The sequence below is a fragment of the Arvicanthis niloticus genome, chromosome 5, assembly GCF_011762505.2.
Source record: "Arvicanthis niloticus isolate mArvNil1 chromosome 5, mArvNil1.pat.X, whole genome shotgun sequence".
Lineage (NCBI taxonomy): Eukaryota > Metazoa > Chordata > Mammalia > Rodentia > Muridae > Arvicanthis > Arvicanthis niloticus.
The window spans coordinates 35625176-35639336 of NC_047662.1; the positions used below are offsets into that span (position 1 = coordinate 35625176).

Below are 14161 nucleotides of genomic sequence, written 5' to 3' on the forward strand. Positions count from 1 at the left end.
AAAATAAGTATTACTGCTAGATGTGGTAACACACACCTTTAATACCAGCACTCAGGAGGCTGAGACAGGAATACATGACCAACCTGGTCTACACAGTGAGGTCCAGATCAGCCAGGGTTACATGGTAAGATCCTTGTCTCTCCAAACCCAAAAATGTATCAATAATAGGAAAATCAAAATTCATGCCAAATTCATTCAGGATGTCATGAGAACAAAGAATCATTTCTGGTACTCCAGCTGAAGAGGCATAATCTCAGCCTAACTGTAAGAAAGTACCAGACAAGCCCTAACGAAGAACAATCCACACAATAGCCAGCCCATAGTTTTCAAATTGTGAATGTCAAGGAAAATTTACTAAGGAAAGTCTAAAAGACACTACAGATTTGATACCTAAATGCAACCCACAATTATCAACAATCCCCTTTTGCAACAAAGAACATTCCTGGGACAATTAACAGAACTTAAATGGGATCTGTGAACTAGATAGAGGTTATCATATCCATGTTAATTGTCTGATTTTGATAGCTGTATTGTAGGTAAGAAAGGTCCTGCTCATAGAAAATACACACCAAGTGCCCTTAATAATGGGACATTAGTTCAGGAATTTAACCTTCAAATGGTTCAGAAAAGAAAGCTTTGTATTGCACTTGCAATTTTTATGTAAATTTGGGTTGTTTCCAACTTAAAAAAAAAAATACTTTAAAAATCCAGATGTAGTCGGGCAGTGGTGGCACATCACATGCCTTTAATCCCAGCACTTGGGAGGCAGAGGCAGGTGGATTTCTGAGTTTGAGGCCAGCCTGGTCTACAGAGTGAGTTCCAGGACAGCCAGGGCTACACAGAGAAACCCTGTCTCAAAAATAAATAAATAAATAAATAAATAAATAAATCCAGATGTAAGGCTAAAAGTGTAGCTCTTGCCTACCATGCAAAAGGCCTTGAGTTCAATCCGTAGCACAGTAAATTAAATAAATAAAATTCATGTGCAATGTAGCTTTAAAAACAAAACAGAATATGAGATTTTTTTTTTTTTTTTTTAAGAAGAAAAGACAGCACTCACAGCATCACATCTCAGCTGCAATGCCATGGAAGCACCAGTGGAAATGCTCAGCTCCCTTTAACTCTGGCCTTGCATAGCTCCGCAGCCCACGTAGGCTCTCAGAAACATCTCATAATTCCTGTAACTGCATCCGGCCTGCTCTTGGGTCTGTAGCAACTTGAGGATTTCTTTTGCATTGATGTCTTTATACTTTAGGTACAAATGTGCAAAATTTAAGTCTATAGCGCCATCAACTAGGATTCTGCTATCTAGTTGAGGGAAAGAACTCAAATAAATTTAAGATTCTCTGTATTTTTAATCACAGACTAAGATTTATTCACATTTAGTCTCAAACATCTTTTCTCTATATCAAATTAAAAAGTAGTAAGCAGGCTACAGCAAAAGAAAAAAATGAATGACTTTCATCCCAAAATGAAGGGACCAGCTTCCCAACGGGGACAGGGAGGGGTAAATAGGGACTGCCCTGAGGCCAGCCCGGTTTGGAGACACAGGCCTGCGCCACAGCCCCTGGAGGATGGTCTCTGTGCAGAATATTTACACAACAGACACCAATGGTTCCTCTGCAGCCATTACTGTCTATCAGGTAAATAACACATGTGCCAAGACACACATTTAATGAGGGAAATAATATGCCTTTATAAAAAGACTCAATCTGTATTTACCTGAGAGACCAAAGAAGCACCAAATCACCAGATTAGTGGAACCACAGAGGAGTCGTTCTGGTGTCTTGGGTAAATAGACATTTTATAGCCTCCATTACTGGAAAGGGAAAGGAGGGAGGGAGGAGGTCATCCTTCAATATCCACACACTGGCTGGGGAAGCTTCAGAGATAGGACAAGCTGAGAAGCCCATCAGGAAACATGTGATCTCCTACCATTCCACTTCCCCAGCCACATACACTGGAAATCTCTGGGAGCATATAAGTCAATGTCATCTCTAGATCCAATGCACACCACTAAAACCAGATTGGGAGACAGAACTACATTCCAAAGAAATTCCAAGGTACTGAGTCCAACTGACTGAAGAACCTGAACCGCCCACCATGCTTTAGCTTCCCAGTCCTGGGGAAAGACCCTTGTCCTAGGATGATCTTAGCAATTATACTCAAATACCTAAGTCATAGAAACAACAAAGATACCTGTCTGGAATCTATTTGGTCCCAGGTTTTGATTTAGGCAGCTAAAATTAGCCTGGGAAACATGTAAATAAACTGCATGCCTTCAAAAGTTATACTATTCAATCAAATGAATAACCTTTACTGCCAGAGTACTTGTATGAAAATCACAGTCGAAAAGAAAGAAAACTTAATAGGCAGACACAGGCCAGCCAGACAGCCAGGGAGAAGCCCGGGAAGAGGAAAGGAATACCCTAGACTCACTAGACAAGAAAGAAAAAATAGCTGGGCATGATGGTACACACCCTTCATCTCAGCCTGCAGAAGGGAGAAGCAGGCAGATCTCTGTGAGCTGGAGGTCAGCCAGGGCTACATGCTGAGACTCTGTCTCAAACAAAGAAAAGAATGGAGAGAGGGAGGGAAGAGGAGAGAAGAGAAATAACAGAACCCAAGGCTCCAACTCCAACAGCACTGCTCACTCCAGTGTAAGAAACAGGCCTCACACTCACCTCCAAGCTTCTCTCCACTACCACAAAAGAGACAAGACCCCAAGTGCTCTGGCTGGTTTACTAAAGGATACATGTTACATACAAGCCTGAAATTCCTGGCAACTTCAACAGTTTTTGATTGGTCCAGAGTGGGAAGGAAGCAGCAGGAACTCTAGTGGGGTCTTCATTTCAATGAAACACTCTCTTCTCCGTATCCCATCTCTGCCCTGGCCTACTGCTTCCAGACAGGGCTAACGAGCTCTCTGACATCAGAAAGACCTCTCAATCCACCAGCAGTGCTGGTCACCAAAAGCTGTCAGAAACACAAATTCTGATGACATACATCAATCAGGCCATCTCAGCAGCTCAAGGCAATCCAAGAGGAAATTCTTGAGGATCTGCCTGCTGTTTGCTAAACCACCAGCCATTCCCACTTACAAACTCCTTCTAGAAGCCAAAGCTGAAAGATGTCTCTTCACAAAGTCCTGTAGACCAGATACCTCTCCATGACAAACTTTCCTTCTTAATCAACATGGACAAAGCTAGAGATGAGGAAATATGGCTACCCTGTAAATGCTCCTTCCCTCCCCCTATCCCCCCACCTCCCCTACCCCTGCTTTGCAGACACATATATACAACAGTGGTATCCAAGGCTGTTCAAATCCTTCCATTCTAGATAGTAAGCTAGTGTTGAAGCAGGGTCAGGACAGCATAGTTAATAAAATATTGGTATTAGACAAACCTCCATTTGAGCCCTAACTCTACTACACATTCTTGTTAATAATACCTGTATCTTTTCTGGTTCACATCAACCACCCACTGTAAATAGTGCTTTGCATACCAGTACATGTTCAATCAAAGGGAGTTACTATTGTCAACACATAGAAAAGAGAAAAGGAAAATGCCTTTCTGAAAACTTATTATAGGCCAGGCATTACGCTGATAAGTTACATATTTTACCTCATTTAATCCTCTAATAATCAAGAAAAACAGTAACCGTATTCCTATCTTACACATGAGAAACTGAGGCTTACAGCATTCAATTTTTTGTGGACTCTACTTTCTTCTTCTGTGTTCAATAGGTCTTATTTCCCTACTTGACTGATTTCACTATTTTACAGGACTAATAATTCATATTAACTTCAATTCTTCTTTTGAGGTAAGGTATGATTTTTAAGCAAAAATAACCTTATGCAATAATGAAATCTAAATCATTCAGATTTGTGTATGTATATATAAATTATATAACTATATATAATTTTATACATACATGTACATATATATAGAGAGAGAGACAGAGACAGACAGAGAGAGAGAGAGAGAGAGAGAGGATTATTCTATTTTTTAAAAATACACTTTGACCTTGAGCACAAGGCAGCAATGGTAGGCACCATGGATTAGAATCACTGCAGTATGGTGCACAGATCTCAAGCCTCTTCCCATATACACTGGCAAAGGCGTGACTCTTTCCCCTTACAGAGTGAACAGCTCTAAAGAGGTGGAGAAACAGGCAGCTCTTGCTGAGGTCCCCAGATGTGGCACTTCCTTCTACAAAGCTGGGCCTTGGCAAATGCTGTTCCCTCTATGTTGGAAAAGCACTGTCATTTTTCACCAGCAAATTAACACTTTCTTTAAAACCCAGCTAAATCCCACCCTTTTCATAGATTTCATGATAAAGTTAATGGTGTCCATGTGACCCAGTAGCACAGTTTATTCTAACTTCATGACTTATCTTTTCACTATTCGGTAACACATTAACTGTCTCTTTTGTTACTAACAATTTTCAAAGACTTTCCGAGGCAGGATGGAGAGCAGCCACAGAGGCACCTGTGCACCAAAGGGAGGCATCCATGTGTGCATAAAAAGCAGAATTTCTAACTATTTTCTTCTCAAGTGCTTTTTTGCATTTTAAAATTTCACACAGTTTGAAAGAGGAGCAGAAAGTTTTAATCTAAATGGCACATGAGTTTTGGAAATCTGAGAAACACAGTTGGTTTCTTAAAAGCAACAACTATTTTATTCATTTCTTTACTCCCAGCACAGAACCAGACACAATTAAGAAAGTAAAGATTTTCTAAACAAATTAATATGCACAAAGCCATGGTGCCAACTACTCTAGAAGGAGAATGTGCTAGAACAGAGAAACCAAAGCACACCAAACAAAAGCTAGTTAGCTTCCTTCCATCCCTTCTTTCCCTTTCTGCCCTTCTCAGAAAGGCGGGGGGGGGGGGGGTAGAGGGGAGGGAGGGAGGGACAGATGGACAGAAGGAAGGAAGGAGAGAGAGGGAGGTATGGGGGGAGAGAGGAAGAGGGATAGGGAGAGGAAGAGAGAGGGGCAGGAGGGAGAGGGAGAGAATGAATATTGCTTTGGTGCAGGAATACTATTAAAAGGATTAATTTAGGGACCAGTGTTTGGACTGTCACATCCAATCACTGCACACAGATCTACAGCTTCCCAAATCAGGCTCATGCAGAAAGGAATCAATCGCAAGGACACAGAGGGTCTGAACAGGCATACTAATGGCCTCCTGAGGTGCCAGCGGCCAGCTTTGACACTCCCATAAATTATCTGCCTTCTGATTTTACCTGTAGCTGTGGGGCACAAGGCACAATTTTAAACATATCAAAGCAATCCCTCCTAACCCAAGCTTCCCCAAGGAATGTCCCCCAAAGGAGAAAGAGGCTAAAAACAACAACCCAGAGGGAATCTGCTTCCCAAAAGGTCTGGTCCTGAAAATCATCTAATAAAACCAAACAGAACCAAAGATAAAGCAGGATCCAGCCAAGCAGACATGGATAGGGCACGCATCTCTCACTCAAGGGAAGAGAATCACAACAGTCAACCAGCACAACTACATCTGGAGGCAAGTCTACACTAGCTTTAACAGTACCTTACTGATACTGTGACCCTGGGCAACTCAACTTAACCTTCTTTGACCCCAGTTTCCTCACTTGGTAGCAAAGAAACCAGTAGAGCACATATCCCACTTCCTACCGTGGGAGGGAAGAGTAGAGGAGCTTTACAAGAATGTAGGGCAGTAATGTGACAACACTAATAAATGACCCTGGGGACTCAAGCTAACAAAAAGGGTGAGTCTATACTGAGAAGCTACTTACTCCACTCACATTTCTGATGGTGTGGGACATATGAAACTCCTACTATGTGCACATTTTCCACAATAAAAAAAAATTTTTTTAAATGTGTTTTGTTTAAGTTGTAACTGTGTCCTGTAGGCCAGCTAAGTGTTCACCATATGGACACAATGAGAACTTCGGCTCAGAGTTTATGAAGACAAAACACACATCACCAACTACTTAGTGCTTTTGTGCAGAATATTAGTAGTAGCACCTGCCTTTAATCCCAACACTTGGAAGGCAAAGGCAGACATATCTCTATGAGTTCAAGGCTAGCCTGGTCTACATAGAGTGTTCCAGACCAGCCACAGTGACAGCCTGTCTAAAAATTAAGACAAACAACTACCACCAGCACCTCAACAACAGAACATTATCACTACATTGAGAGCTTTATCACTGTTGACGCTTTAAAAGCTTCAAGTGATGCTTTTAAATCCCACTATTTCCATCTTAGACAGCAATGTGAAGCTCATCGAGGTAAGTCATTTGTCTGAGGTCACAGAAACATCACTATCAGAAATCATAAAAAGAGGAAGAAAGAGGGAAAGGACAGAGTGGGATTCTGAGCTCTAAACTTTTTACACTCAACCGAAACTTTCCTGGGCCCTCTGCTTGAGACACACCATCACACTGCTCTGGCAGACTTTTACACAATCAGGCAGGGGTTATCAGTGTGCTACAATCAAGGAAGAAGAAAGAGACCAGGGAGGACATGTAGAGTGAGGACCACTGCCTTGAAAGCTTAGGAACAAGGGCCAGTTTCTGCAGACACAGCCAGTTCCTACTTATTAAGCCAGGAGCCTTAAAACGAAGACCCCTTCAAGGGCTCCATTCAGTCCATACTTCCTTCAACAGAAGACAGTTTCCAAAACTGTTAATTCACTGTATGCTCACTCCCTCCCTTATCTTTTTGCCTTTTCAATCCACTCCTCATACTGGTATCACAACAAGCTTTCTATAACACAAGCCTCATAGTCTTTTATTTTTCCTTTTTATCTTTGCTTTGTTATGTATCACAGGCTGGCCTTGAATTAGCAACTCTCCTGCTTTAGCCTCCCAATTACAGGAGTATACCACCTCCCTAAGCTGCTTACAATCTTTTAATGTCTTCCTACTGTTCTGATCCAGACAGACAAACTATAGTCCATGAACCAAATTCAGATGCCACCCGCTTTTATAAATATGTTTTTTACTAAAACACAATCATGTTCACCTTCACAGCATTCAAACTGCTGAAATGCTTATTACAAGCTGTACAGATGTAGAGTCACAAACCCTAAGTATTTACTCTAGTCTGTCCTAGAAAAGCTTGCTAACATGTAGTCTTTACTCCTCCACCTACCTGTTCTCACTCCACCGTCTCATTAGAGTTTCTAAGGCCCTAAACTCTGCTTCACCTTTCCTGCTTCATTTCCCATCTGCCTTCTAATCCCACTGAACTTCTTCAAGCATAACAAAGCTGATACTTTCCCTCATGTTTACTGACTTCTAGGTAATGGGGTGGATTGCTCTGAGAAGCAATCTGCAAGTTCACAGTAAGGATACTTGGGCAGTCTCAGAGAACTTGGTCCCTTGTTGCAGCACTAGTGGTTGCACCATCATTGCTGCATTGCTGCTGGTTTCTCCCCTGCATTCTAAAGCTGTGGGTATCACAGGCAGTCTGCTTTTCCACTATAATCCCAGCTACTAGCAAAGTGTCTGGGCCTCAGTTATTGAACAAACAACCTCCAAATCCCTGGATATCAATCATCAAAAGCCTACCTTTTTAGTCAGTCCAGGTGGAAGTAGGTGGGGACCAATCATTCATTCACTCAAGGGTGACACATAACTCAAACCCAAATCCAAAAGATGTGGTCAAATATATCACAAGAGTCACATGAGAGATGGTCTTACTGTTGAATTAAGATGAGTATTTCTCAGAATATAGGGCTATCCCAGCCCTACTCAATAACCCTAAAGGCAAGGTACTCACTCATGAGGTGTCCATTAAAAAAATCATGGCTAGGCATGGTAGTCCATGCTTATAATCCCAGTCACTAGATAGAGCCTGAAGTAGGAGGGCTGCAAGTCTGAGGCCAGTCTGGTCAATTTAGTTAAGATCAAACATAAGTGAGGAAAAAAAAGAAAAGAATAATATTGCTCAGTGCTGGCATGCTTGCCTAATGTGTTGCAAGGTCCTGGGTTCATTCCCCAGTACTGAGGAGTGAAAAAAAAAAAAAAAAAAAAAAAAAAAAGCAAATCATGACAGAACTGGAGAGTCTAGATCACGCATCTTCTCCAACTCTTACTCTAAAGATTTTAGTCAGTTTGTTTCACTAAGTTTGAGCATATGCTACCTAACATACTAGCAGCTACAGAAAAATACACTCTACACCAGCCCCCATCCCATACCCACCAAACCCAATCAGTCAGACACCAAATGTGATCATGCAACAGAATTCTCACCTCTCCTTACTTCAAAGATGCCAAGACTGGCAGCTGGAGATGCAGAAGGGTCTGTGAGAGCTGGAAAGCCCCAATGCTGTGGACAAACACATATCTCTGCAACAGGTATACTTCAACTCAAGGTTTAAATCCTCATTAATAGTTACTCTTAAACTCATTAACTCAAACTTTGGGATTTAGCTATTTCTGTAGAAAGACAATGGCCCCACAGACCTTTCAGATGCTATTAACTAATATTACATACATGCATGTGTACATGTGTGTGCACGAGCCTGCATATAAATTATGGATTTCATGTTCTCTAGTATAGTGTTCTCCTTAAGGAAGTTTCTTCTAGAAATAGCAAATATTCATAATATGTGAGCCTCAACTAAGAATGATGATCATGATGTGGTGATTCACTGGATAACTTCAGAAGTCTATCAGAAAAGGACACAAGGCTTGCAATATTCAGAACTCAGGAACTAGGGCTGACCCAGGACTGAAGAGTTCAAAAATGTATAGGCAGTAACTAGAATGGAAACTCTTTTAAAATACTTCCAAGTCTGCCTCAAATTATAAAAAAAGTCAAGTTAATCAAACTCCAAATCAAGACATCATGGGAACCAATCACAGGCAGCACGTGCAGGAGAAGCCAGCCAGGGTTACACACCAAGGCCATCTAAAAATAAAAAAATTTTTAAAGTATCAAGGAATATATATCATACTCATCACCTAACTCAGATATTCTAAAGGGTAAGAAATTACAGACATGATCTTGTAAGCTAATGAAGCCCTCTGCACAAACATTGACAACTGGAACCATTAATCCTGTCTACTATTCCACACACTTAAGACTTTATTCTATCCTGATCCCCTGAGAACAGAGCACTCCCCAGTTTATCCTAGCAGGGAGTAAACTCTTCAAAATGAAATGGAATAATAACACTTTTATTTGGAAATTTCAAGTTGAAGGGAGAGCTCTTAGCCAAGCTCTAGGACCTAACTAGCTGATTATTTACAGGATCTTTGGGCAGGAATTGTTAATGAGCTTTTAATTTGGAGTGCTTAAGTTGCCAAAGTGCTCTGAGCTCCAGTGAAGCACCACAGAATCCATAAAGGAAACCTTATCAATCACTTCCCTGCCAGCTCCCTTTCCCCATTCAGCACCTGCCGACAGGCAGCCAAGTGGGTTTCTAACCAAGATCACAGGCACACATTAGTGGAGTCACACTCCAAGTCACTGTTTATAAATGGGCTTTTAAATGGTAGAGGATTCAAGTATAATATACTTAACGTCCAAGACCAAGCCCACTAAAACAAGGTATACTGTGTATGATAACATCAGAATAAAGCTGAATTTGATGAAGCCAGTTTTCTGGTACAAACTTTACAGCCAAAAATCATTCGGCCAATCACAACCTACTATAGTTAAATAGATTAGTCCTTGGCCAGTGGGATTCATATTTTGTTACCCTTATATTGAGAAACTGATGACATGCACTATCAAATGCATGCCACAGAAATGGTCAGAGACAATTGTTGGCCCCAGTCATTGCAAAATCCAACCTGAGGGACAAACTCTTATCTCCAGATGAGGGGCCTCATACTCAGCATCTTCCAGGTCAACGTCGAGAGACTGACATTTTGCAAGAACTCAATCCAAGTCAAGCTTTCTTTGTTTTAAGAAAGCACCTGTTGCTGGGCCATTTACAATAAAGGCATACAAAAAGCTACCCGGGTTAAAGCTCTTTCTCCACTCTGTCCACCATTATTACCCACAGTTAGTTACTTACAAAGTAATAATGTGCTAATGTGTGTGTCTGTACCAGGATGCGGAGGGGGTAGTCTACAGATAATTCCTTAATCTGCTTCTACTTTATCTGGTCAAGCCTCTTTTTCTCCAGTAATCTCAAGCCAGGCCCTTTCATCAATTCACCCAATTTCTCTTGCAAAGCCGAGCTCCCCCACCGCCCTCTTCAACTACCCCTTCGCCAAGAGTTTTAACGTGCATCCAGGGTGAGCACCAGGCCAGAATCCCAGGCTGCTTAAGTGTGCGCGCCACGACCCACACCCCGCATGCATTAACCAGGGCCCAAGCTGGGGGCCCTCTCAATCTCACCCACCCCAGGGTGTTGCCCCCAGTTCGGGCCCATCCAGGTCCAGGGAAGCGTAAGGGGAGGGGCAGGGGGCCAGGAGACTAGCCCTCCTTCCCAGGGCCGCCCCCGCCCCCCGTCAGCTGCCGGAGAGGCTGTCGCCATGGCAACGCCCCCTCCTCCGGGCCAGCACGGCAGGCTCTCTCCAGGTGCAGGCCCCGGCGTCTCCCTCGGCCTCAGCAGACGCTCCGGGCAGTTGACGGCAGCGGGCACGGCCCGCGCCGCCTGCGGCGCTGGCCAGGCAGAAGCAGGGCCAGCTCCGCCCGCTCCCCACAGCCCGTTCCAGGCCGCCTCAACAGCGGCAGCCAGCACCACGAGTCCACAACACACCGACTCACCTCCGCGCACTCTGACCCCGACCGACGCGGTGGACGAGCGGGCGTAGCAGCCAACCGCTGAGCCCGCCGCTAGCGCCTTTGGCCAATGAGCTAGAATAAGGCGGGGCTTCTTCGCTCCAAACCCTCTCTCTCCCGCCGACATGCGCGTTAAGGTGTGTCAAGATGGTGACCGTTGGCTCTGGGCCTTATGGGACTTGTAGTTTGAAGAAGCCACGTATTCAAAAGAGACGGGGAGGGTCACTTCTAAACAGTGAAAGGGTTTTTTTTTTTTTTTTTTTAATATATATAATAAATAAATGATAATAATAAAATAAACCGAAAACTTCGTCAAGTCTAGAATGACCCAGATGCTCTACTTATTTTCCCCATCTTTACTGTAGGCTCTCGGTGAGTATGGGCTTAGGAGACATTCTCTTTAGGAGACTTTCTGTGTGTGATTCATTGTCAACAAGTAATCGTTATCTATTTTCTGATGCGGGCCTGAGGGAAATTTGTAAAGAAGGGAGGCGAATTCAGCTAAAAAGAAAATGCTTAGATTTCTGAAGGGCCTCTCTAAGGAAGAAGCTTCTGGCGTATTGAGGCCCTTAGAGAAACTGTCAGGGTTATTAACAAGGTTTCTAGCCACAGCCATAATGGGGCTTTCACAGTCTCTCTAAGCAGCTGAGGAGAACTTTACCTAAAGCGATGGGTGAGTGTCTCCATCTTAGCTGTGCTTCTCTGGGAATTCGTGGATACCACGTTATGAAATGGGAAGCATCAGTCTTAAGCCACTGGTGATTTTGACAGCCTCTCACTCAGATCCATCTTAGGAGCCCTCTTCAGTTACCAAGCTCCTCTGTCTGCCACCTGCTATTTTCCCTTAAGACAGCTAATATCAGTTCTGGACCCTGCCACCTCTGATATCTTAATATAATGGTTCCTGCCTGCGCTAGAAATGCCTGTAATCCCCATATCAGAGAATGCCTTCTTTAATCTCATACACATAATGGGTTAGATGGTTCTACTGTGAACCTACAGAACAGATTATAGTGCTTTACAATTGTTTTGTCTCCGTCCCATCTCTCTCCCAGAAATTGAAACTCATTTAAGATAGGTATTATTTCCATATTTCCATGCTGCATGGCTTATACCCAGTATGGTGTCAGGCATAGAGCAGCTATGCAATAAAGTATTTCTGACAAATGAAGGAGGAATACACTGCAGTAGAGACAGATACCACTCAACCCCAACTGAGAAAAGGAGAGGCGTGATTGCCTATCTTCAATTCTTGGAGCAGAAACTGGGGCTTCTTCCTCTTATCGTTACATAAAATTTAACCTAGGATGGCCCATTAGTCAATAAGTGTTTATACATCAGAATTGGACACTGTCTGTTGCTGATGGTTACATGGTAAGACATACAAAACCTGTATCCTCAAGGAGCTTTTCTACTGGAAAGGAAATGCAAGGGATGGACAATGAAAAGATAATACAAAAAGTAAAATGGCTAAGAAGCCATAAGATGCTGTCTTCTTTCATAGTTCAATTGCTGTGATAAAACATCATGACCAAAAAAGCATCTTGGAGAGGAAACCATTTATTTTGCTTATACTTATATATCACAGTATCACTGAAGGCAGTTAAGGCAAATACTCAAGGCCCTGGAGGCAGGAACTGAAGCAGAGACCATGAAGGAGTGCTGCGTACTGACCCACTTCCGGTGGCCTGCTCAGCCATTTTCTTATTACCTTAGGACCACCTGCCCAGGGTGGCACTGCTCACACCAATCTTGAACCAAGAAAATGCCAGAAGACTTTCCCACAGGCCACCTAATGGAGGAATCTTCTCAACTGCAGTTCCTCAGTTGAGGATGATGCTAGTTTGTTTCAAGTAGACTGAAAAACAACCAGGATGTGTGTCCAGCACCGTTTCAGAGATCACTGAAAATTTATTTAATGATTCTGTTTTTAAATATACATAGAAAACTCAAGTCAGCCACTCAAACAACAATTTTTAAAATCAAACATTCCAACACAATACATTCCAAAGATAGGCTGTTTTGACATTTACATGCTAGGGAAGAATGATAAGAAAATAGGATGCCGGGCAGTGGTGGCACACGCCTTTAATCCCAGCACTTGGGAGGCAGAGACAGGCGGATTTCTGAGTTCGAGGCCAGCCTGGTCTACAAAGTGAGTTCCAGGACAGCCAGGACTACACAGAGAAACCCTGTCTCGAAAAACCAAAAAAAAAGAAAAAAAAAAAAAGAAAAGAAAAGAAAATAGGACAAATAAAAAAAATAAAAAAATAAAAAAATAAGGTTTTTGAGACAGGGTTTCCCTTTGTAGCCCTGGCTGTCCTGAAACTCATTCTGTCGACCAGGCTTGCCTCAAAAAGTGTATGCCATCACTGCCCAGCTGATTATTTCCCATAATTAAAGTATTATGTTTCTATAAGAGCACCATGCTTTATATATGCAATAAGAACACTCCAGTTCATAACATACAGCAGTCTTGAATGTGAGCTGAGGGGTTTCATACAGCATTTGTTGGTGTTTTGTGGTAGCAAAAATATGTTGTTCAAGTTAGCTTTCTATTGCTGTGATAAAACAAAAGGAACCTGGAGAGGGAAGGATTTATGACATCTCAATCATAGGCCATCATGAAGGGAACTCAGGGCAGGAACCTGGAGGCAGGGACTAAAGAAGAGACTATGTCACCAAGCACAGTGCAAAGTTGCACATTGTGTGTTTAAGGCCATGGCTGCAGTGAAGTCCCAACTTTTTTACTGTTGCCATTTTGTGTGTGTATCCCCCACTCCCAGAAATCTATTATATTACCCCCATTTGGACTCATAACTCACAGTTTAAGAATCTGTATTCTAGGACTATCCTGGAGGACCTGGTTTTGATTCCCAGCACCCACATGGCAACTTACAACCATCTGTAACTCTGGTTTTAGAAGATTTAATGCACTCTTCAGGCTTCCTCAGGTACTGCATACAAGTGGCACACAGATATCCATGCAGGCAAAACACGTACATACATTTAGAAGAAGAAGGAAGAAGAGGAGGAAGAAGAAGAAGGAGAGGAAGAGGAAGAAGAAGAGGAGGAGGAGGCTGGTGCTTATATATTTAGACTTAACTGGGAAGACTAGTCCCAGGGAAGAAAGAAGTGAGGCTGGAAAGGAGGGGGTGTATATATAAGGCAGCTTGTTACCAAGTTGACTAGGGTAGCAAAGAAAACCATTTCTCTTAGCAGATCCTATCTCAGATAGGTGATATAGAATGATCACATTAGAAACAGAAAGAAAAGGCTGTGTGTGGTGGTGAATGTGTTTAGTCCCAGCACCTGGGAGGCAGAAACAGGCAGATCTCTAAATTCCAGTCCAGCCTGGTCTACAGGACAAGTTCCAGGGCAGCCAGGACTACACAGAGAAATCCTATCTCAAAAAACCAAAAAGAAGAAG

General features: G+C 42.7%; 1 protein-coding gene across 6 annotated transcripts in view; it reads right to left on the reverse strand.

Annotated features, from left to right (window-relative positions):
• The window catches only part of Eri3 (ERI1 exoribonuclease family member 3), a 130733-nt gene extending 120007 nt beyond the window's left edge, over nucleotides 1-10726 (reverse strand). The window contains exons 1-2 of one of the 6 annotated variants that reach the window (XM_034503785.2): nucleotides 10349-10726; nucleotides 8244-8319 (exon numbers count right to left, since the gene is read on the reverse strand). In XM_034503785.2, coding sequence (XP_034359676.1) covers nucleotides 8244-8319; nucleotides 10349-10483 — 211 coding nt within the window. In that variant the 5' untranslated portion in view covers nucleotides 10484-10726. Of the gene's footprint in view, nucleotides 1-8243; nucleotides 8320-10348 lie in introns of those variants that run through there. The other 5 variants (XM_034503787.2, XM_034503786.2, XM_076934358.1 and 2 more) reach the window with 5 other exon arrangements.
• Nucleotides 10727-14161: the final 3435 nt, after the last annotated feature.